Source organism: Macaca nemestrina, chromosome X (assembly GCF_043159975.1).
Source record: "Macaca nemestrina isolate mMacNem1 chromosome X, mMacNem.hap1, whole genome shotgun sequence".
Taxonomy (NCBI): Eukaryota; Metazoa; Chordata; class Mammalia; order Primates; family Cercopithecidae; genus Macaca; species Macaca nemestrina.
In genome coordinates, this window is record NC_092145.1 from 44667052 (window position 1) to 44692889 (window position 25838).

At 39.8% G+C, this 25838-nt stretch overlaps 1 protein-coding gene across 6 annotated transcripts in view; it reads left to right on the plus strand.

Annotated features, from left to right (window-relative positions):
* LOC105490473 (chordin like 1) overlaps positions 1-25838 on the plus strand; it is a 127888-nt gene that overhangs the window by 76170 nt on the left and 25880 nt on the right. For 4 of the 6 annotated variants that reach the window (XM_071089253.1, XM_011756138.3, XM_011756134.3 and 1 more), the window contains exons 5-7: positions 5350-5495; positions 6318-6411; positions 24968-25035. In XM_071089253.1, the coding sequence (XP_070945354.1) occupies positions 5350-5495; positions 6318-6411; positions 24968-25035 (308 nt within the window). The remainder of the gene's footprint in view (positions 1-5349; positions 5496-6317; positions 6412-24967; positions 25036-25838) is intronic. The other 2 variants (XM_071089254.1, XM_011756135.3) reach the window with 1 other exon arrangement.

The window sequence follows — 25838 nt, forward strand, 5'->3', positions numbered from 1 at the left end:
CCATCCTGGCTAACCCGGTGAAACCACATCTCTACTAAAAAATACAAAAAAACTAGCCGGGCGAGGTGACGGGTGCCTGTAGTCCCAGCTACTCGGGAGGCTGAGGCAGGAGAATGGCGTGAACCCAGGAGCGGAGCTTGCAGTGAGCTGAGATCCAGCCACTGCACTCCAGCCTGGGCAACAGAGCGAGACTCCATCTCAAAAAAAAAAAAAAAATTAATTATCACTAAACCTCACAGCCATGTAAAGTAGAAGGCGTACTGAAACCTTCCTAAGATCACAGAACCAAGACATGCCAAAGTTGGTGTCTTAGTCTGTTTGAACTGGTATAACAAAACACCATAAACTGAGTAGCTTATAAACAACAGAAATTTATTTCTCACAGTTCTGGAAGCTGGAAATCCAAGATCAAGGCACCATCAGATTTGTTCTCTGATGAGGGCTTGGTTTTTGGTTCAGAAACGATGCCTTCTCCCTGTGAGCCTATATAGTAGAAGGGGCAAACAAGCTCCCACAGGCCTCTTCTAATAAAGGCAGTAATCTCATTCATGAGGATGTTGCCCTTATAACCTAATAACGTCCCAGAGGCCCCACCTCCTAAAAGCCATCACCTTGGGGGTTACGATTTCAACATATGAATTTCAGAGGCACACAAATATTCGGATCATAGCAGCTGGGACCTCAGAGACCAATGTCTGCAGACCCCAAAGACCAGGCTCAGTTTTTTTCTCTTGCATCGCTGTGAGATACGCACAAAGGAACAGCATCCTATTCTAGGGGTTTCTTTCGTGGCCTTTTTGTCATTCTCTCTTCCCATATGTTTCTGAGACCCGGGGTAAAGCCCTTTACATGATATAGTTTTACTTTGTTGGATGTATGTGTCTCTCTGTGTGTCATGGGTAATTAAAGAGAATATAACCTCTTCTTTCTAGCCTTTACCTTCATTTCCATGTCGCTTCTCCACCCACCACCCCCCCAACAGCCTGCAAATGTTCCAGGACTGTATCAGTAGAATGACAGAGAACCAAAGAAATGCTAGAATCAGGCTCAGCCATCAGAAGAAAAGTAGGAACCAAAGTAATGGCAGTAATGGCAAAAGAAAAGATGGCTTGGCAACAAGGAGATTAGCAACTGATCTCTGAAAGCTCTGGGGAGGTTCGTATTTATAACATTGGGAGTAGATTTTTCTCCTGACGTGCAAGCTGCTTTTCTGACTATCCAATAACTGTCCTACTATGGAAATGATCATTTTATAGGGTGGGGAGAGTGGGGAAGAGAGCAGTCAGTATGAGGACTTGGTTCCAGCATGTGGGAAGAAGGGTAGCACCAGGAGAGGAGAGAAGGTGTACAAAAAGCAGTGAAGTGGAACCACAGACTTCGTGGTAAAATTTGCCAGTTGCTCTGAAGGACCAAAAAAAAAAAGGTCTGTGGCAGTTATTGACACTGGGGTGTTAGTTAGTGACAAGGTGTAAGTGTACCCTCTCATAGAAGTCTTGGGATTATAAAATCTGATTGCAAAAGGCAGCCATTTAACCTAGAGGAATGGACTTCCAATAGTGGCATTTTAAGCATCAGTGTGAGAAAAGGTGGTAAGAGACATTTAGGATAAGGGGGTATTTTTTGAGCATCCCGGAAATCATAGTTCTACTTACATATGAGATCATCCCTCACTTGGGGAGAAGAAACCTCCTCTTTCCCAACACATCTGTGGTCACATGGCTTAGTGCTTGTCTGCTCACCCTATGATGGTTTTTTCTCCAGTTCTCCTTTTAGTGCTAGGTGGGAATTTGACTGGAAACAGAAGAGATGGGGGAGGCTAGAAGTCATGCAGCCTGGTCCTTCCTATTGTAGCATTCCCTGAGGGGCCCTGTAACCAGCTTTGCTTTGAAGTGATTTTCTGCTAGTTTTCAGTCAGGAACCCGGAATGTGTTCCAAGGATAGTTGGTTACTAGCCCAGCCAACTTTGAAAATCTGGGAGAGGAGAAGGTAAAGTGTGAGGTGGCTTTTCTTCCTTCCGCAGTTAGGAAGCATGCTGTGTTGGCCCTCTAAAGATGCAAGGGGAGATTTGAGTCCATATCGCATTCCTAGAAATATTGAGGCTTAAAGAGGTAAAGTGCCTTGTACAAGATTGTGGGGAGTCGGTACCACTGAGTTGGGATTATGACTCAGTGATCCTACTCTGAAGCTTTAACACCCATTCTGTGAAGAGCACAAATTTGAAGGCAGGAAAGCTATGTTTCTGAGTTGGCTCTCCTGTTAAACAGCTGTGTGACATGGGACAAATCTTTTGGAGTACTAGTAGCCTCATTTTCAGTAATTCGCCCCCACCGCTAACATATACACCATTAAGGTTGTTGGAAGAATGAAATAAGAATGAGAAGATGTTAAGACTTTTATTGCATAAAACTAGCCTTAAGCATGACCATAATTGGTTTCTTTTTCTTTGATTCTACTGTGTCTTCCTCTCTTTCTCTTTCTCTTTCTCCTTATCTCCTATTGAGTAGAATAAGACTCCAATGCCAGGTTACTCAGAAGACTATTGCAAGGAAGATTCTCAAGATCATTCTTTCGCTGGAAAATCTCACCCTGCAGTTGCCTTGCCATTGATCCCTTGGTAGAAGGCCTGGTTCAAAAATCAAGCCACATTCTTTTGAGGCAAAATAATTCCAAACTTCTTTTTTTGTTGTTGTTGTTTGTTTGGTATTCCAAACATCTGCCAGCTCCTGTAAGAGCCATGGCAAATATTATTTTGTAGGTCACTGTAGTTTTCCTTCACCACATAATGCTGAGATTTGAAATAATTAGAGCCCAAGGGGCAAATGGGTCTGCTTCTGTCCTTTCTCTGATGGGTTTCACTCATGTCTGCCAGCTGCAGCTGTCTGATTGTATACGCTTGTGGGCAGGGGCAGGGCCTCTTAGCCCAGACAGAGAGTCAATTAGTATGAATTAAACTCTTTCTAGGAGCTAAGGCTGTCTTTATAGGCAAAAGTAAGGAACTTTCTTTATATCCTGTAAAGGGTCATTAATAAGTAGTTAACACTCTAAGAGTGAATTGCTCAGAAATAGATGTTAGATCAGTTTATATAGCGAAGTATAGAATTGAGTTAGTTACCCAAATCACTGAAGCCAAAGGAAGCGCATTGTCTGTTGTCTGGGTATTTTAGGCCACAACATTAGGGACAGCATAGCCTTCATGTTCTAGTGGTTTGGGTTTTGGTTTTTAATTAAATGGTCCCTTCCTTATTATAGGTTTAAAGTGATTGGCACTCTTTTTGATAGTGGCTATGAGAGAAGGTTCTAGAATCAGTCAGACATCAATTTGTATCTTAGTGCTGCTACTTGCAAGTTGTGTCACCTTGGGTAAGTCAATTGATCTCTTAAGCCTTAGTTTCCTCATCTGCAAAATGGGCATAATCATAATGTCTACATCAGAACATTATTAGTAAGAGCCAATGAGATTATGTATGTAAAAGCACTCACTCCTGCCTGGCACATAGCTAGGGCTTGATAAATGGTATCTATTATTGTATTATTATTATTATGGATGTTATTATTGTTAGCCTTATCGTTTTCACTACATCCTGAGAATGATTTCATTCTTTTGTTTGTTTGTTTGTTTTGTTTTGTTTTATTTGAGATGGAGTCTCGCTGTGTCGCCCAGGCTGGAGTGCAGTGGCACAATCTCGGCTCACTGCAAGCTCCACCTCCTGAGTTCATGCCATTCTCCTGCATCAGCCTCCTGATTAGCTGGGACTACAGGCACTCACCACCATGCCTGGCTAATTTTTTGTATTTTTTAATAGAGACAGGGTTTCACTGTGTTAGCCAGGATGGTCTCGATCTCCTGACCTCATGATCTGCTCGCCTTGACCTCCCAAAGTGCTGGGATTACAGACGTGAGCCACCATGCCTGTTTTTTTAAACAGTTGTATTGAGGTACAACTTACCCACCATAAACTAGATTCATATTCCTTATAGTTTTGACTGATGGAAAGAAAGGATGGTTCAACTCTCTAAGCCCCTCCTTAATGAAACATACAGTTCCCCTGATTTCTCTCCTTCCACTGTCTCATGGCAGGCACTTTCCAAGCTCTGGTTGTATCTATTGTTGGTTTCAGTTCCTTTTTTCACCACTCACTAGCTTTGTGACTTCAAATAATTCACATAACCTCAGCAACCCTATTTCCCTAAAATGAAAATGAAGGTAAGAATTTACCCTACTTGATTCACAGGGTTGTTATAAAGCTCCATTGTAATAATATATGTGAAATCTCTTTGTAAATGGTCTGCTGGGTTACTATAATTCACAAATATGAGTTTCAATAATATTCAAATGTCATACTGTGTGCTTCAGACATTAGATGCCTTGAGAGGTCCAGATTGTGGCTGGAGTTATTTAGAGAATGCTTCGTGGAGGAAAGGGGGCATAAGCTGAACCTTCAAGATCAGATAGGACTTCAATGGGTAGAAAAGAGTCGGGGAGTGGGCAGTCTTGGTGGAGGGATTAAAAATAAGCAAAACCACAGAGGCTGGAACAAATAGATAAGCACAAAAGTGATTTAAAATGTGGGTGGTGGCTGGGCGCCATGCCTCACACCTATAATCCCAGCACTTTGGGAAGATGAGGCAGGTGGATCAATTGAGTTTGAGACCAGCCTGGTCAACATGGTGAAACCCCATCTCTACTACTACTAATACTAATAGTAACAAATAGCCAGGCATGGTGGCAGGCGCCTGTAGTCCCAGATACTTGGGAGGTTGAGGCACGAGAATCGCTTGAACCCAGGAGGCAAAGGTTGCAGTGAGCAGAGCTCGCACCATTCACTCCAACCTGGGCAACAGAGTGAGACTCAGTCTCTAAATAATAAATAAATAAATAAATGTTGGAGGGAATAAAGTTACCAGGGCAATTATAATAGATGGGTCCCCTTCTGAAGCAACCGGGGGAAAAGATTAAATAGAGGTAGCATGGACTCCTTCCTTTGAGGAAAGATAATATCTTATTCATCTAGGAATATTAGCTCCGTCTAGGCAGGGACCTTGTCCGTGTTCTCTGATCCCTCTCTAACACATATTACAATTCCCGGCACATAGTAGGTGCTCAGTAAATGGTCAACAAATAAAAGAATGGATAGATGGTTGGATGGATGGATGGATGGATGGATAGATGGTAATGTCAGCTGCTATATTTGTCTGGCTATTTTAATGTTATTTAAAATCATTGGCCACTGGAGCAAGGACTGTCTTAAAACTCCCTCTATGTAGTACAGGTCCGTCTGCTGTTGGGATTTATGAAATTCTTTTCAATGATGCCAATACTCAGTGTAGTTTTTCTCCACCCTGTTCTAGAAGACTCCTTGCCCCCAGTGAACAATAAGGTGACCAGCAAGTCTTGCGAGTACAATGGGACAACTTACCAACATGGAGAGCTGTTCGTGGCTGAAGGGCTCTTTCAGAATCGGCAACCCAATCAATGCACCCAGTGCAGCTGTTCGGTAAGACCATACATCTTAACATTCCTGCCAGGCCCTACCCAAATACAAGAGCTTCCTCTGTATTTGTACTTCCATTTGTGCCTGCACTGTCAGGTGTTTGAATAAAACATGAGTTGCATTAAATCATAATCATAAATTTAGGAGAATTTCATTGTGGACTTGCTTTCCTAATGGCCTTCCAGGAACCCTTCTAGCCCTAGAAGAATATGCTTCTAAGAACTAAGAACAAGGTTTAAGGAATAACATTTGGAAGATAGAAATTTAGGAAATCAGGATTATTGCAAAGACAGATCTAACCACCAAGTAAATTTTATCCTCTCCCTTGCCTTGTGCAAGACTGAGCTGTGACCATCAGATCATCTTGTATAGTTTTGTATTATCCCAGAGAGCTTGTTCCTTTGGTTTGGAAGGGAGAGTCTAGTGAATATTACAAATGAAAGCTATGAAATAAATCTTCATTCCTTTAAACCCCCAATCCAGCTGGGGGACCAAGGATGCCATGAAAAGAGAAGAAAGAAACAAGACTATAATTGGTGGTTCAAAGGCTCAATGGCATCCCTGACAGACTACTTTGTACCACCTTAGACCATGATGCTCGACTAGGATTGCTAACTTTTCTGTGACTTAGTCTCTGGCATGGAGGAATTGTAGGAGAAAAAAAATAATGTGTAATAAAATGTAGGAAGTACCGAGAACTGACAATGGGAGAGCTGGGGGGAAGGACATGCCATGTTCTGAGTCCCTGCTCTATCTCAGGTATTAAGTGAAGCCTTTACACTTATCCTAGATGCTTCTGATCTTAATTCTATTTCTCCTTGGCAGGAGGGAAATGTGTATTGTGGTCTCAAGACTTGCCCCAAATTAACCTGTGCCTTCCCAGTCTCTGTTCCAGATTCCTGCTGCCGGGTATGCAGAGGTAGGTGTGTTATATCCCAAGAGCCCTGGGTGGTGCTATCCTGTGTAGTAGAATTCAGAAAAGAGGAAAATGCCTGTCCAGTGTCCTAGGGAAAGGTAATTTTTATGGTAGCCTTAGTTTTTAAAGGTAGTTTAATTAACAAAGGGCAAAAGTAATTAAAACATTGATTTTAAAGACCACAGTCTTAAAAAAAAAAAAAAAACTGCACTGGATGGATTGCTGTGCTTCAGGGGAGGATGGGAGAGAGTCATCAAATGTGAAAGTGAATATATTTATTTCTCCATCCTTAATCCCTTCTAGCTTGGCCCTTAAATTATTGTATCATAAAACACAGACTATTTTCGTTCATAGCCTTAAAAGGAAGAGTGGACCTTGCAAAGAACTGATGTGGCCATTTTGAAGACTGTGCAGGGCAAATTTAGGTATATTTTTAAAACCCCATAATAAGATGGTGACAAACTCAGTAAAAGCAAAAACAGAAAGCATTTTCTCAAATTATATTCAAAATTGAATTATCTTCTCACATCAGTCTTTTCTTCTTTAGGTTTATATATATATATATAGGCACTAGTTTTTTTCTGTAGGTTCCTGGGATCAAATGTAATCCCCTTTAATTTCTCCTTTGTTACCTCTTCTCAAATTACCAAATCTGTCGGCAGTTATCTGTATCTCTCCCTTTTCCCACTTTCCCACTGGCAATATCCTAATTTTGTCCTCTTTCCTTCTGTCCAGTCAACATATTTTTTGACCATCTACTGTATGCTCAGCATTGTGCTAGAATTGGGGTATTTATATTGATAAATACAGTAGACATATAGGGCGGTGCTAGACCATATGTCATCTTTATGTGAGTTACAAAAAGGATTCCCTTACGTAAGATACTTTATTGCCATTTTTCAGAAAATCCCAAGGAATGCACCCCTGTAGCTGTGGCATCCTTTTGCAGTACACAACGTACACAACAATATATATATAGCATACATAGCAGCCAAGATACGTTCTTTGCTCTTATGGAACTCACCAGAAAAGACAAATAATAAGCAAACATGAAAATACAGACAATGTGAGTACTATGCAGAAAATAAACAAAGGACTGAGACAAAAAATAAGTAGTTTATTTAGATTGAGTTGTCGGGAAGGCCTCTCTGAGAAGGTGACATTTAAGCTGAGACCTGAAAGATAAAAAGGAGTCATCCATGCAAAGAGCCCAAAGAAGAGCATTCCAAGTAGAGCGAAAGGAAAGTTCAAAGGCCCCAGGCAGGGAAGAGCTTAGAGCATTCAAAGAGCCTAAGGACCAGTGTGGCTGAAATGTAGTGACTGTGGTTGAAACTGGCATGGGATGAGGCTGGAGAGGTGACTAGAAGTTAGACCATGCGGGACTCTGAGGGCCATGGGAAGGATTTTGGATGCCCATTTTTAATGCATTGGGAAGCTATTGGAAGGTTGTGAGAAAGAGTATGAAGTGATCCAATTAACATATTATAAGATCTCACTGGCTACTGTGTCCAGACTAGATTGGAGGGAGGCAATAATGCAAGTGGAGAGACTAGCAAGATGGTTAGGGTAGTACTCTTTTCAGTGTGAGAAAACGAGTGCTTGGACTGGGAACACAGTAGTGGTTCAGAGTGGAGCCTTTGGAGCCAAACTGCCTTGGTTCTAATCCCAGCCTTGCTACTTTGTAGTTGGATGACTTTATTCAACCTTTCTACCAATCTTTAAAGTGAGGATAATGTTAGCTCCTACCTTCAAGATGTTTGTGAGATTTCAATGAGATAAGAGAAGGACCTGGCACAGTGTCTTGTATATACTGAGGACTCAATAATTAGAAGTGGACAAATTTGAAATATATTTGGAGCCTTGGTTCTCAACCATGGGTGCATATTGGAATTACCTTGGTAGACTTATACCAGATCAGGAGGAGGAGGAGGTGATTCAAATATGCAGCTAAGGTTGTGAACCACTGAGTTAGAGGAAAAAAATTACAGGATTTGCTGGTGGGGGATGCGTAGGTGACTCCTATATATTACTGCCATTTTAATCTTCCAAAAAGTGATCCATCACCGTGTTACACCCCTGTTCAAAAATTGTATTCCAACATCTATTTGGACTTACTATATGTCAGTCCCAGCTCTAAGCATTTTACAGATATGAACTCACTTAATCTCATGACAACCCTATGTGATGAGTACTGTCATTCTCCCTGTTTTATGGATGAGGAAACTGAGGCAGAGAGAGGTTAAGAATCTTACCCAAGGTCAGGTAGCTAGTGAGTTGAAGAGCTAAATTTGAATCCTGGCAGCCTGGCTCCATATTTCAGGCTTTTAACCACAGTGTTCTGCCACTGAAAGGGATGACTCCCTGTTGCCGCTCAAATACATATCAAACCCCGACTCTGACAGTGAAGGCCTTTTGTGGTCTAACCTCAGGTTACCTTTATAGGTCAATATTCTTCCATTCATGCACCTCAGGGCCCACTGCATTGTTCCTGGGCTCTCACCTTTTTACCTTTGCTCTGTCCTCTTCCACTCGATGTTTCTCACACTTTAGTGCATTTCAGAATTGCTCGAAAACTTGTTGAAGTTCAGATTCCTGGATCACACCTGCAGAGAATCTGATTTAGTGGCCTTGGAGTGGGATCCAGGAATCTGCATTTAAGCAGATCCCATCATTCACTCTGATGCAGAATGGTAGTCTGTGGACTGTCACTTTGAGAAATCGTTCCTGAGACCATGTAGGTAACTTGGGACAACCTGGAACCATGGTTTTTTTTTTTTTGTTTTTGTTTTTAATCTGAGTTTAGTGCACTTAAATTGAGCCTATTAAAATTCTGAAACCTCAGTAAACCAATGGAAAAGCAACCAATTTCAGTTTCTGATTGGTTAAAGCATCTAAGTCCAACCATATGGCAACCAGTTTGGGATGAATGAGTGGTGGCATTTCATGATAAGGAACTGTGAGAAAAAGGAGACAAAAGGGCTGCCTAAGTAACAACTGCACATGTACAGGTGGGATGGAGAAAATGTTTCCTCTTTCTGGAAAATTCTTTTTCTCCATCCCTGCCTGTGGAAATCCTGCTAGTCCTTCAAGACCTAGCACAAATGCAGCTTCCTCAGATTCTATTGCAGGCCGTCCTCAGGTCACATTTTGATAAGTAGTAGGTGGAAGGCCTTTCTTTTCTGCCTTCCCACTTCCGTCCCTAATTTCTCCACGCATAAATCCTGCTTATCCTTCAAAATCCAGTCTAAATGCCACTTCCATGAAACGTTTTTAAATCCTGCAAGCTAGAAATAAACCTGTCTCTACTCTAAGACTCCTCAGCACTTAACCTGTGCTTCACTGGGAGCATTTATCACCACGTCAACTTCTGTTTTTTGTTATTTGTGCGCATGTACTATCGTCCGTATCAATGCATAAACTCTTTAAGACAGATACTCTTTTTCATTTATCTTTATTTCCCCCACTGTGCCAAAGTAGGTGCTCTTTAAATGAATGCACACTAGATTGGAATGATTGCTAGAAATTTAGTCATGATTTGAATTAGGTGCTACCAAAAAAAAGAATATGGTTTTTGTGCATTTTTCCCCCTGAATTACTGATTGACTGTGGTAGATGGTGTTGACTATACACTGATTCCTGGTCAGTAGGAAATTACTTGGTCTCATTCCTGATCTCCAAGTTGTTGTTTTTCCCCCATACCACTTTAGGACACTACAGTTAACATTGCTTTTTGGAAGGACTGACCTTGTTTGGACTACCAGTGTATGCTCATCCCTTTTAATATGCTATTTGTACCAGCCCTCATAAGTCAATATGCATTTAGTTACAGCCTAATTTAACTTATGTTTTGGTAAGGCCCTGGATCTTTCCATATATGTTTCTCATAATGTGTGTGTGTGTATATGTCTGTACTACAGTGTAGCTATTACATTCCAGTCAAGAAAGATGGATATTTTGTTCCTCACCTCCTTTCTCATCTTTGCCCCAACTTAATTTCAGTGTGGCTCAAAAGAAAGAAAATCCATACTGAGCAGAGGTGTACATGTGGTTGCTAATATAACCAGCTGGTCACATAATCCAGCTGTTAGGCTGAGATTATTCCCTTTGGGGAAAAGGATATGTGGAATCTAAACTGAAAAACAATTGATAATAGAAAGGAAAGGCAACAGTGAAAAGACATGTCACTGCAACCTAGAGGCAATACAGTATAATGCAAAGGACAGAGGCTCTGAAGCCAGAAGGTCATAGATTTGACATTGCAGGGCTACCACCTACTAGTGCTGTTATCTCGGACAAACTATTTAACCACTCAAAGCCTTGGTTTTGTCAGGTATAAAAATGGAGATTATGCTTAGTACCTATGAAATGGTTATGCAGATTAACTGAGATGGCATAGAGTGCTAGGAGAGGGCCTAATACAGAGTTATTGGTTTATGAGTAATAATTATTATATTTTATATAGTAATTACTATATTTACCCTCGAGTTAAGTAGCATTGCACCTTCTCCTCTATCTCTGATAGTTTTGCCTTTTTAAAATTTAATCTCCAGACAGAATTTTAGTTCTAGTCCTTTTTGTGGTAACAGATCCTGGAACTAGCTATTTTCTCTACTGTTCTCTTGTTACAATTTAAATTTCTTTTCTTTTTTACGTCCTCAGAAGCAACAGATAAAAGCTAGTTATTACTGGCCATGTATTGTCCCTTTATGTACTCGATAATTCATTAAGTTCTTTCTTTGCAACCTCTTATCCAGCCTAAATGCACAATTTTCTTTCATCTTCCTTTATAAAAACTAAATCCTACACTTTCATAAAAATTGTTGTTCTTTCATTGCCTCCAGTTTCTTTGCATCTTTCAGCTGTATATAATGTGGTTGAAACTCCTTTGAAGTTCTAACTTTTGAGGCACCTAGTTATTTTTTTCCCATGGAAATGACGTTTTTACAACAATGTATCTTATATAAGCATATTACTCATACAGCAGGGAACCCAGACACCTCTCCCCTATGCTGGCCACCCTAACTGCAGACCAAATACTGAAGAAGAAATAATCTTTTGACTGCTGAACTTGCAAACCTTCATATAAAGGGCATTGAAATAGCCTTTCTACACTGTCCCCAAACCCTAATGTGTGTCTTTCTTCCTGGGTCAGACAGCAATCCTAGGCACGGATTGAATCTCAGCCCTAGCCTCTGTTGGCTAGACATGTCTTTGAGGCTAGGACAGTCAAGAAGAGCGTTGGCACAATGTGTGTCATTGCTGGCACTTCAGCAAACCTCATTAGGACTGGAAGCACAGTGCAAACAGTCACTGGAACCTTAAGGGAAACTTTATCAGAAGAAAAAATCTCTTCAGAGATTATACTACTGCCACATCCTGGGAAGGCAGGCTTCAAACCCAAACCCACACCCAGCTTCCCTCCACCACTGATCATTTCTACTTCCTGTCTCCTGCTTATTTTGTCAAAGCAACAGGGAAGGCTATGTACTTGGACACTAGACAAGGGAAAGGTATTTGGGGTAGGTATTAACTGTATTGAAAGCCAAGTATGCATTTAGCAAATGGCATCTAAATGTAGCACGTACAATGTGCCAGACCATGTTCTAAGCACTTATGTGTGGAAGAGCTCACTTGATCCTTGCAAAAACAATAACAACTATTTATATCCCCATTCTACGGATGAGGAAGCTAAGGCAGAAAAGTTGAGTGATTTGTCCAAGGACAAATGGTAGTAAGTGGCAGAGCTAGAAATTTAACCTGGTCAGTCTGGCTCCAAAGTTTCAAGCTCCTAACTTCTATACTACCTTTTGGGACCCATTCATAGGAGTATGACAAGGATATCTCCTAGTACAGGGGAGTAAAGGGAAAGAGGGGACATGCATGGCACATTGTTATGTGCAGATACTCCTAAGAGAGTATCTTACCACACTTTCCATCTTTTCCCATCAAGGCCTTAACTTACCCTTCTCTCACTCTAGGCTTAAAGTGTAAATATCTTAAAGTGTCTTGAGTGTAAATATCTACTTTCTTTCATTCAGCAAACATTGTTAAGCAGTCACTAAGAGCCTGTCACTGCACCAGTGCTAGAGATACAATGGTGAACAAAAATGGACATGGAACCTGCCCTCATGGAGTTTTAGTGGGGAAGACAGACACCATATCATGATATAGGTAATTATAAAATTGCAACTGTGCCACATGCCACAAAGGAAAGGTGTTATAAAAGCTAATAATTGAGAGGGGTTGACCTAGTCAGGGAGGTGAAGGAAGACTTCTAAGACTGTCTCTCCAGCCTCAACTCACACCACATTCCTCCTTGTTCTCTGCACTCCAGGGTGAGGGAAGATTGGCTCAAAAATTAGGGAGATAACTGGTGGCAGTCATACACTTCTGGGATCTCCAACTTCTGATCTGACCATGAATCCAGCCCCTCCCCAAGGCTGTAGGTGTCCATAATGTTCTTTCTACATTATGCGTGATACATAATACCCTAATCTAGGAATTTTCTTTTACTCTTCTTTCTTTTGGCTGTTTCCTCTTTTTCAGAGACAGGGTCTCACTGTCACCCAGGCTGTAGTGCAGGCACAGTTATAGCTCATTGCAGCCTCAGCCTCCTGAGTAGCTGGGACTACAGGCCTGCACCACCATGCCTGGCTAATTTTTTTTCTTTTTTGTAGAGGCATGGTCTCGCTATGTTGCCCCAGGCTGGTCTCAAACTCCTGGTCACAAATGATGCTCCTGCCTCAGTCTCCCAAAGTGCCGGGATTACAGACATGAGCCACTGTGCCTAGCCTAGGAATTTTCTTCTTGAGAAACTACTTGATCATGCTACCATTTCTTACCATATTATCCAATCTAAATTTTTCATCTTGTTTTAAAGACCTTCTGTGAAACAGTCTGATCCTTCCTTAACCTACTTTCCAGCCTCATTTCTCTGACACCAACACACACATCTGCTTTAGGCTGGCTGGCTGATCTCTTTGTTCTGTTACATGCTATGTTTCTTCCTACCTTCCCTCCTGTTATGTGCTTCACTTACACTGTTACTTTTCACAAGCTTAGAATAGCCCCCCCTCCTCTTCTACCTATTCACATCCCACTCATCTTTCAAGGGTCCAGTTGAAGTTGCACCTCTTCTAATAGTTTTGCCTAATCACTCGAGTTCTCATTGATCTTCTTTGACCACCTTCAGGGCTTCATCTGGTTCATAGAGTTGAGCATTCAAAAATATATTCTTGCACTGTTATTGCTTTGTGTCTTCCTGTTTCCCCTAGCATAATATTAATCATATATCATGCTGACTGATTTATTTAAAACAAAGAGAGCCACAGTCACAAAAAGCTCTTGACAGCATTCCAAGTGCAGACGCAGTAGGGAGGGAGGAGAAATGGCCGAACTCACAATTTGCTCAACCCAACCCCATTCATCCAACATATGTCAAATGAGCCCAGGGAGAAAATGGAAGTCAGTTTTTATGAAATTGTGATATTTCTGCTAACTCCTTCAAGGTAAATGAAACTGGAAGCAACTGTTTAAAAGTAATTAGTCAGTGTTCAAGATAACTGCCATTTTACCTAAGACACTTGATTTCTCTTTCCAAAAGAGCAGCAAAATTGCACCTCAGATCCCATCTTGGCTAGAATCCGGGATCTTCAGGGAAGTGGTATGTGAGATACTTCATTGATTTTAAACATCATAAAAATTGACCAGATTTTTCAAAGTTTTCAAAAGCAAAGAAAACTGAAGAAAATAACAGCAAATCCAAATATAGATTCTTACAAATCAGTCTCAAGTTGTTTTTGTTTTGGCCCACATTTTCTGCAGAAACACCACCATCTCCTGGTCGTGATGATAGGAAAGAAACATTGTTAATGAGAAACACTACTTTAAAAAATGAAAATTCATCTTATATAACTGAAACCTTATGCCTGTTGATTAGCAACTCCCGACTTCCCCCTCCAAGGTGAACAAGTTCTATGGATCTGCAGTACAACATTGTGCGTATAGTTAACTATATAGTATTGTACACTTAAGTTTGTTAAAAGGGTAAATCTCATTAAGTGTCCTTACCACAATAAAATAAAAAAATAAAATTAACTCAGTAATTTTTGAGTTTATATGTTCTCACCTAAACTTCAAAATACAGTCTGTCCTCTATATTCACTGGTTGCACATCCATGGATTCAACCAACTGCAGATAGAAAATAATTTTTAAAAACACGTTAACAGTAACAGTACAACAATTTTAAAAATACAAATTTTAGAAACCAATATAGTAAAATGACTATTTACATAGCATTTACATTGTATTACATTTTATAAGTAATCTAGAGATTATTTAAAGTATATGGGAGTATGTGTGTAGGTTATATGCAAACACTATGCCATTTTTTATCAGGGACTTGAGCATCCATGGATTTTGGTATCTGGGGGGTGGTCCTGGCACCAATTCCCCATGGATACTGAGGGACGACTGTGTATTGAGATACTCTGATCTTTTCATAGCTATCAAAGAGTCTCGCTGTCATTAGTAATACCTTTTCAAAAGTGAATCATTTATGTTCATGCGTATGGGATCATTTTAGAGATTTGCCATCCTCACCTACCACTCCTCAACTTCTAAATCCCAACTGGATCTCCTTCCATGGAAACATTCCAGATTATTTTTGCTTTCTCTCCATCTCTTGTGTTCAAAATTCATCCCCATGTGCTTGCTGACTGTCCCAGGACCCCGTCCCTCTGAGGTCATCATGTTCCTTCTTGGCATGTTTCTTATGTCTAGAATATTTCTTCTTGAATAGAAAGTCATTCAGACAGTGGATGGGAAAGCGTTGACTTTCATATTGAGTTTAACAAATTAGTAGCAGTGATTCCTAATCGGCCATCTACGATGTCCTCTCAGGGTCAATAATACCCCATTCTGTTTCTGGGATTGGAGGACTTTTGTGTGTGTATATGAATCTGTTTCTACAATAAAAATAAGGAATTCCGAGTGAAGCATTTCAGAGCAATTATTTCTTCATGAGTGGTTAAAGCCACTCTTTCTTCAGTCTTATTCTTTCTAACTCCATCAGGGAATTCCATAGCTGCCCAGAAACACCATTGGATGTGCCCATTACTCACATTAGAATAGTCTTTGTGAGCTTAGACTCCAACAATTCATAGAAATCACCCTGATTTGTTGACTGACAGTGCAAACAGAGGTAAAAGATACATGAGAAAGAAGAGCAGTGTATACAACTGATTGCTTTTCATTTTCAGGTTGACCAGGCAGTCAACATGGGTAGGTCATTGAGTTTCCCCTCTGGGTCCTGCTTTTTATTTTGAGTTCATGGATGTGGTAGCACAGGACTCTACTTTATTTGGGTACTTGGATATTTTTTTAAGACAGAGTCTCACTCTGTTGCCCAGGCTGGAGTGCAGTGGCGTGATCTCAGCTCACTGCAACCTCTGCCTCCCAGGTTCAAGCGATCCTCCCACCTCAGCCTCCCAAGTAGCTGGAACTACAGGTGTTCACCACATCTGGCTAATTTTTGTGTTTTTAGTAGAGACGGGGTTTCCCCGTGTTGTCTAGGCTGGTCTTGAACTCCTTACCTCAGGTAATCTACCCGCCTCAGCCTCTGAAAGTACTGGGATTACAGGTGAGAGCCACCTTGCCCGGCGGGTACTTGGATTTTTAACACTTCACTTTATAACTTTGTAAATTGTACTTCTACCAATTAAGCAGATATCTGTCCTGTCAAGCCTCATTTTTAACCAAGAGAGAAAAGAGATTTTAATTAAGATGCAAACTCTTTTTTAAAAAATTGGAAATAGAGGACTGGCATAATTATGAGAAATTCTAAGCCAGTTTAGAAGGCACAAGCCGAAGAAATCTCTCTAGTCATTTTTTAAAATATCTCCAGGACCCTGTCTTCCAATGACTTAGAGATGAAAAGATTCCTTTTCAGTATGTAGGCATACAGTTATATTTGCTAAGCTTTGTTTGCTTGCTTGTTTGTTTGTTGGTTGGTTTGATTCAAACCCTTTTCTTTGTTAAATACATAGCACACTTGTGGGAGTCCCTTAAGCCAGATATTCCCCCATGTGTAAGCTACCCTTGAGGAGAAGGAGGAAAAAGAAGTGGAGGCAAAGAATGGGAAGAAAGGGGATTAGGAATAACAGCTAACATTTAGCTGACACAGTGTGCCAAGCACAATTCTAAATGCTTTGCATATACTAATTCATTTAATCTTCACAACCCTATGAGGTAGGCATTATTGTCTCCATTTTAGCAATAAGGAAACTGAGGCACATAGAGGTTAATTCATTTGCCCAAAGTCACATAGGTAGGAAAGAGCAGAGCCAGGATTTGAATCCAAGCTGTTTGGCTCCAATCTGTTCTCTTATCCATTATATTATACTGCCTCGCAACTTGGGGAAGCAAAGCAAATTTGGAAACTCTTACTTCTGAGGCTACTGGGAGGAACAGACTGTGTGATGACCATCTTTCCGGGAGCCAGATATGGTAACAATCCAGCAGATGCATTGGGACTGCTCTTGGAAGGAAAGAATCTGTTTCTCACCATAAACTTGGATCTGTTTAAACACATCTCCTTTGAAAGAACAGAGTGTGGATGGTGGGCACCATCCAGCTCATAGTTTCTCTATTCACTCTCTTCTGATTTCCTCCTGAAAACGCATGCATTCTCACAATGCACTTTTTGTAAGTATTTATGATTTTTCTGGACAAATAATTTTGTACTCTTCTTCAGATTTGGCTTGCTACTATTGGCAGGAAGTCCCCCCATTGTGTGTGTTTTGGTATTTCTCAAAGAGCTATTTTGTTAAAAATGCCAAGATCTTATATTGACAGCCCAAACAATAAAGTACTTCATTTGACAATAAAGTATTTTTTAAGAAAATAACTCTCTGATCCTTTTTATGGCTGTATAGTATTCCATGGTGTATATGTGCCATGTTTTCTTTATCCAGTCTATCATTGATGGGCATTTGGGTTGGTTCCAAGTCTTTGCTATTGTGAACAGTGCTGCAATAAACATACGGGTGCATGTGTTTTTATAGTAGCATGATTTATAATCCATTGGGTATATACCCAGTAATGGGATGCTGGGTCAAATGGTATTTCTGGTTCTAGATCCTTGAGGAACTACCACACTGTCTTCCAAAATGGTTGAACGAATTTACACTCCCACAAACAGTGTAAAAGTGTTCCTGTTTCTCCACATCCTTTCCAGCATCTGTTGTTTCCTGACTTTTTAAGGATCACCATTCTAACTGGCATGAGATGGTATCTCATTGTGGTTTTGATTTGCACTTTTCTAATGACCAGTGATGGTGAAATTTTTTTCATATGTTTGTGGGCCATATAAATGTCTTCTTTTGAGAATTGTGTGTTCATATCCTTTGCCCACTTTTTGATGGGGTTGTTTTTTTTTTTTTCTTATAAATTTGTTTAAGTTCCCTGTAGATTCTGGATATTAGCTCTTTGTTAGATGGGTAGATTGTAAAAATTACCTCCCATTCTTTGGGTTGCCTGTTCACTCTGATGATAGTTTCTTTTGCTGTGAAGAAGCTCTTTAGTTTAATTAGATCCAATTTGTCTATTTTGGCTTTTGTTGCCATTGCTTTTGGTGTTTTAGTCATGAATTCTTTGCCTATGCCTGTGTCCTGAGTGGTATTGCCTAGGTTTTCTTCTAGGATTTTTATGATTTTGGGTCTTACATTTAAGTCTTTAATCCATCTTGAGTTAATTTTTTTATGAGGTGTAAGGAAGGGGTCCGGTTTCAGTTTTCTGCATATGACTAGCCAATTTTCCCAGCACCGTTTATTAAATAGGGAATCTTTTCCCCTGTTGCTTGTTTTTGTCAGGTTTGTCAAACATTAGATGATTGTAGATATGTGGCATTATTTCTGAGGCCTCTGTTCTGTTCCATTGGTCTATATATCTGTTTTGGTACCAGTATCGTGCTGTTTTGGTTACTGTAGCCTTGTAATATAGTTTGAAGTCAGATAGCATGATGCCTCCAGCTTTGTTCCTTTTGCTTAGGATTGTCCTGGCTATATGGGCTCTTTTTGTTTCCATTTGAAATTTAAAGTAGTTTTTTCTAATTCTGTGTTTTACAGAACTGGCAGATTTCTTGTAGTGCTGTATATCATCATTGGAAGCTCAAATGCCTATCAATGGAGAATCCTTATACTAGTTTCCTTTTAAAGCTTCTTTCAAATTTCAACACACTTGCTCCCTCCCAGCAGAATTTATAGAATTAGATGTTTGGCACAGGCTCCCTAAGATCATCTGCTTCTACTCACTTCTTCATCTCCAGCTTTGGTATGGAGCACTGGCATTAAAGTCCTCCCCCATGGAACCCAGCACATGGTAAGGAGAGACTTCACAATGGGTTTATTCCTCCCTGCTGTCTTCCACTTTGCCCTGATTCTGCGGATTTCAACTTCTCCTTCAAAAAATACAGAGAATACTTCCCCTGTCTCAGGGATTTGTCTCATGTCCCTTTGCCTTATGATTAGAGTGACTATGTAATTTACCATCTCAACCAAGGCACATTTTGAAAGCAAGAGCTGCAATCTTAATAATTATGCCTGCCAGAAAAACAGGCAATAAAACTGGATGGTCTGAGATAAATCCACTCTATGGCTACCCTATTTATGTTGTCTTGTATGGTTCAAAAGTGGCCACATGCTGGCTTAGTTTTGCTCTCTGAGGCTTATCTTCGTGGGTATCTCAGAATCTCATTGTACACTTAGTGCTTTTGAGAGAACAGGGTTTACTTCTCTGACCTGCTCAAGCCACCAGAGATTAATGGAAGCCATGGGAGTTAGAAACAGTCTGAATTTCAGCCTAGCTTTTGGCCACTTTTCAAATACTTGTTCTCCATTTCTCCCACTACCAGAAAGCCAACCCATTACAGCTTCATAGGGTACCACTCAGAGTATAGCTGAGGTTTGAATAAACAATACATGTGGCTTTTAAGGTTAAATGAATATTGTTTGACATACAGTACACTAGAGTTGTTTTTCATTTCGGTTCAAAAAATTGGTTAAAATTGTATCTTATTGCTTCTTGAAATTAACTAGGATCCATCTGTATCCATTAGAATCACTATTTTTTATTTTGTTTGGTTTTTTACAAAAAGCCTTGGCTGAATGAAAAAGCCTCCATCTCATTCAAGATAATTTTTCCAGTGATCAGACAAAAAGAGCAAAGAAACAGATTTTTTAGGGTATTGGTGCCTACTTTTTTTTCAAGATATAATATCTAAGATTGCAAACAGACATACCTATTTTCAGCTATCCAGATAGACTATACCCAGGTCTAGAGAACCACTTATAGCTTTATAAAATGTCAACATCTGAGACGATAATTCCAGTTTAATTATGGGTTTAATTAAATAGCATAACTCAAATGTTAAAACCTTTAGCAGATACATTATAGACTTAACAGAACATTCAAGTTTAGAGAATGCAATTTTGATGACTTTGAAAGCTTAGAGACAACAGAAATGCTAACAGTCCCTAGTATTTATATATTTAATATATATAATTTATAATGTATATAGTATATCTTATATGTAAGTATAGTGTATATATACATATATGTGTGTATTTATATTCAGGTTAAATATCCCTTGTTGAAAATGCTTGGGACTGGAAGTATTTCAGATTTCCGATGCTTTTGGATTTTGGAATATTTGCATTGTACTTACCAGTTGTGCATCTATAATCTGAAAACCCCAAATCCAAAAATGCTCCAGTGAGAGTTTCCTTTGAGCATCGTCAGCACTCAAAAAATTTTGGAGCATTTTAGACTAGGGATACTGTATATCATACAGGTGTAGTATGATATATATTATATATCATACAGGTTTAGTGTGTGTGTGTGTGTGTGTGTGTGAAAATGAAATAGGGAATCTTTTCCCCCCTTGCTTGTTTTTGTCAGGTTTGTCAAAGATCAGATGGTTGATATATAGGCTCCATTAGTTTTTAATGAAGTGTTGAAATTTAGGTATGCATTCTTGTCTGCAAATGCTCATCAAATACATGTCACAACACACTCATCTGATTTGTGTTCCAGGGTATTAGTAGTCTGCTCCTATGCCTGATAGTGAGTTGCCTCCTTGATTTGACATCTTACCTCTCTGCTCATTTGTAACAGGGGCTATGTGCTTCTATAATGCTTTGAGATTCTGACTGGACTATAAGTATTTAAAGACACTCTTTAATTAAAATCCTTTTAAAAACTCTAGGGTATAAATTCAATAAACTGAACTTCTCAGAAGGCCAGCTAAGTAAACATTTTATGTCAATACCAATCATCAAATCCACATTTTAAAAGGACATTTGATGAAGAGAGCTAGTCTATCATTTTTCTTTTGCAACTTGTTTTCTCCCTTTTGACTACTTAAATTAGGCTTGAAACCACATTATATAGCTTTTACATTTTGTTTTACCATTTGCTGGTAAATCTTTACTGGTTTCTATTCTTCTCTCTAGTCCCGTATTTTATTTGGCCCAGCCCCACTACTGCCCACTGAAACAAAGGGGACAGGTAAATCTAAGCTCATCCCTGCCCAATCACTGTCCCCAGCTCTCCAGATTTGCAACCCAAGAGTTGTCAGATACTGATTTCCCCTTTGCCTTCTTTCCCCATCATCAAATCTTCCTTCAGGGTCTCATCAGTTTCTTTTTATCTGTAGGAGTCTCATTCAATCCTTCTTGTGTGCACAGATGCTCATGGCCTATTACATATTACTATAGCAGCTTCCTGTATGGCCTCCCAGATTCGAGTTACTCCCCAACTAGTCTGCACTCCATTGCCAGAATGGGCTTCCACAAATATCATTTTTACCATAGGAACCCCTACAAAAAAATTGTCAACAGAATCAAATGTGAATTCTTCAGCCTTTTACAAAATTATATGTTTTTTCGAATTTTTACTGTTTGCTTTTTAAAATTTAATTATTTTCTTAAAATTTTGTGGGTACATAATAGGCGTATATATTTATGAGGTACATACGTTTTGATGCAGGCGTGCAATGTGAAATAAACACGTCATGGAGAATAGGGTATCCATCCCCTCAAGCTTTTATCTTTTGAGTTACAAACAATCCAATTACACTCTTTACGTTATTTTAAAATGTACAAGTAAGTTATTATTGACTATAGTCACCCTATTGTGCTATCAAATAGTAGGTCCATGAAGCAATTATTTACTACCCCTATTTACCTCAACAACCCACCCCACTCTCATTCTCCCTCGCTGCCTCCTTCGCTCTCCTTCTCCTCCCTTTGTCTCTACATGTTCAATTACCAGCGTAATTTATCTTGTTTTCATATCTGAAGTTTCTACTCAAGCCACACCTTGCTTGCTGTCTCCAGTATGTGACTTGCTGTTTACAAAGCTCTGGTCCTTTGCCAGTGTCACCCCCTTTGGTTGAGGTACTCTGCCTGTATCACTGTCTGTTTAAGCTGTACAGCATCTACTTCTAAAAATGTAACTTAATGGTTCTTTTAGGAAGCTTTCTATGATTACATCTGACTGAGCACTCCTCCCTTCAGTGTCGCCTAAGCATGTGTATTTCATTTGTATTTGCTTTTTGTGTGTGTTTTTAGGCTGTTTCCTATATTGATTTCCCATCACCTCCAACCTGGGTGTAAATATCCTGAGGGCAAGGGCCCAGCCTGATTTTTTCCTCTTTCTGCTGTAGTATCAGGCTCTTCACCCAAGAAGTGTTCAGTGCATGTTAACTGACTCTTGGGCATAATTTTCTAGTTATAAACATAGTTGAAATCATCTTTGTTTTACAGTAGTCAGTCAGGGTTTCTACAGAGTTCAGCTTGCAGTCTACCATCTTTACTCAGACATGGAATAAAACAGGCAGACAAGAGTATATATACTATTGACCAAGCACTTAATTCTGTATCTTTTACTGCAGTTCAATTCAATACATATATTGAGCGCCTGATGTGTACCCAGCAATATGCTAAGTGCTCCAGCCTGGTTATTCACAAACTCCTGCATCCATCAGAATCCCCTGAAAGGCTTGTCAAAACCCAGGATCACCAGCCCCCACCCTGAGTTTCTGACTTAGTGGGTATGGGTTGGGATCTGAAATTTGGCATTTCTAACAAGTTTCCAGGTGAAGCTGATACTGCTAGTCCAGGAAGCAGATTTTGAGAAGCAGTGGTCTAGGAGATACAGAGGTGGTCTAAGACATAATCTCTCATTCCAAGGAATTTACAGACTCTCTAGGGAGACAAGGAAAGTCCAGAAAACATTTAACAGTAATAAATATTGTACAGTGTTTTAGTATTTATTGATTTGGCAAATATTGAATAAGTACTAACTATGTCCCCAGCATTGCCCCAGATGCTGGGGTTACATCAATAAACACAATAGACAAAAATCCCTGCTGTCGTGGGGGGATTCTAATTGGGGAAAACAGACAATAAATAAAATATAAGAAATATGAGATAGTAATAAGTGCTAAGGAGAAAAAGCAAAGAGCAGGCATAAATATCAGATGGGCGTTGGAATTGTAGATAGGGTGGTCAGAGAAGGCCTCCCAGTTCCATCATTTGACAAGTATTTATTGAGCGACTGCTATGTATCAGGCATGGTTATAGATGATAGTGATATAGTAACACAGGTAATGAACCCTTTTCTTATGGAATGGACATACCTATTTGGGAGCCAGGTAACCTGGGGCTTTGGTGTTAATTCTCACAAACTCATTATTAGACTCTGAATGGCGACTTCCCCTCTCAGCCATGGTTTCTCCATCTGTTAAATGGAGCAGTTGGACAAAGTTATGCTTGACGTCCTCTATACTTCTAAAACTTCAGGACGCTTAGTCCTTTAGGCAATCAGAAATATGTAAGAGTGCTGGAAGAAGACTTTGTAGACGAGAGAAAACCTAAATGGTTTTCACAGGCATGGGGAAGCTATGGGGCATGGGAGATGGAAGGTAATTTCAGAAGAAGAATAACATGAGCTAAAGCACGGAAGCAACAATGGGAGTCCCGTGTTCAGTGAAGAGCAAATAGCTCAAAGGGTTCCCATTGTAGAGCAGCTGAGATCATTGGGTGGGAGGTAGGTGTTCAATAAGGATGAGGTAAGGGGTGATTGTAGAGAGTCTTGGTTGGGAACCCACTGAGGATTTTGATCAGGGAATGACACGATTATACAATCAAAGTGGTGTTTTACTGTTTTACAAAGATTAACCTAGAACTAGTTAAATCTTCAACATTCATTATTTTTTCATCAGATAATGTTTGAATTATGAAGATTCACAGCTATACTTTGTTATAAGTCACTGCCTGATTCTAATATTGCTATCAAACTAATGTTTAGGTCGTTTTCAAGCCCTAAAAGCCTATGATACTGCGTAATCTCCCCTAACACTACTACCACATGCTTGAACCGGTAACATGTTACTCTTTGTGTGTGTGTGTGACAGAATCTGGCTCTGTTGCCCAGGTTGGAGTTCAGTAGCATCATCTCGGCTCACTGCAACCTCCACCTGCCAAGCTCAAAACAGTTCTTCTACATCAGCCTCCCAAGTAGCTAGGACTATGGGTACACACCACCATGCCCGGCTAGTTTTTGTATTTTTTGTAGAGACAGGGTCTCCCTGTGTTGCCCAGGCTGGTCTCAAACTCCTGAGCTCAAGCGATCTGCCTGCTTCAGCCTCCCAAAGTGCTGGGATTAAAGGCATGACCCACTGCACCCAGCCTGTTACTCTTATGAAGGCTTGAGAGAGTAATCAGAATAGAAAATTCTTAGTACTTACACTTTTTGGTGTTCCTGGTTATCTTATAAAATATTTGTTGAATATTAGGTTTATCTTCAGCCATATGTACAATTTAAATAGTACTCATTTCAAGTGATGCAAACATCTCTAAGACAAGGCTCTTCCTATTCGCTTGCTTGGTCATAAGTAACACAAGAGCAATATTCTTGGAAATTAACCTCTTGTTTTTTAATTAGCTGAGGTATATCCACATCTCTTGTGTGTTCATTGCTCTAGAAGCTGAAAGTAGAATATTCTTCTTATAAGCAGTTACTTTGGAAGATAATGATAAGGAGTTCTCTGTCCAAAGAGTGGGTCATGTAGACCTAGAGAAAGGTGTGTCATAAGAAATTATGACAGATCAAATCCTCAAAACTCATTGTTTAATGGTAGTTTAAACAAAAGTTAAATATGACCTACAAAATACTTAACTGTCATGAAGTAAAATGAGCAAAAGTGACAATGATGGCTAAATTAGGTGGAAAGTGATTATTTTCCTTTCATTTTCCAAATTTTGCATAATGTTGCTAGGTCATCTATTTAGAAAGTGGCAACTTTCTTCAGAGTTGTTTTGGAAAATGAGGCACACCCAGAGAAATCTTTCACAACCGCTTTTTGAAGGACAGCCACAAAAGCAAAAACACTTCGAGAACTTTGGGATCATAGTATCAAAATGTTGCTGGGTCACAAGGGTGATAGCTTTCCCTTCTATGAATGTGATTTGCTCTTTATTTCTTTTTAATAAACAGGGGATGGAGAATTGTCATGGGAACATTCTGATGGTGATATCTTCCGACAGCCTGCCAACAGAGAAGCAGTAAGTGTGAATAGCTCAAATAATTCAACACTCCACAGCATCAGGCCAAGCTTTCCTCTCCCCATGGCTACTATTCTAGCAAATCCAAAAAAAAAAAAAAAAAAGACCCCGATTTCTAACACCATTTTTCTTCCCTTTTCTCAAAGTTTTGAATGTCATCACCAACTGGAAACCATTTAAGTACACTGTAAAATTGGTAACTGGAAGCAGGAAATGTGCACAAAGAAACCATAGCCCCAGCCCTTTGTCTAGGTCAGAAGTTGGTATTCTTTTAGGATGACTTGCCAAGTCTATGTATGTTCTCTAAGGAAGCCAGGTCACTCCTGTCCTCAACAGTGAGGACCTTCTGTGGGGTTGTAAGATACAACCATCTTTTTGGTTGGATTTGGTAGGTACTTCAGATGTGTCCACATAAACTCTCTCCCAAGCCTTAGGCGCTCAGTCATGCAGTTGGAAGAGAGGAAAGGTAGCAGTCTGGATTCTCCTCCCTTCAGCCTGGCAATGTCTCCCTTCTGTTCTCTGCACTAATCTCAGAATAAGCCTCACAAGTAGGCATCTTTCTATGTAAGTAATAGCATCTTTTGTTCTTTTGTATTTTGAAGTAATTTATAAACTAGAATTCTTCTCTAAAAATATATGTCTAAGAAGAGTTACACTTCAAATTTCTTAAAATCCGAAAAGGAGATGTTCCAATTCAAAGAATGTATCATACAAAATGCACAGTGGTGACCATTGCACATAAATAGGTATTCATCACATCCTTGTACAAAAAAAGTATGCAAGGACATTCATTGCATTGTTGT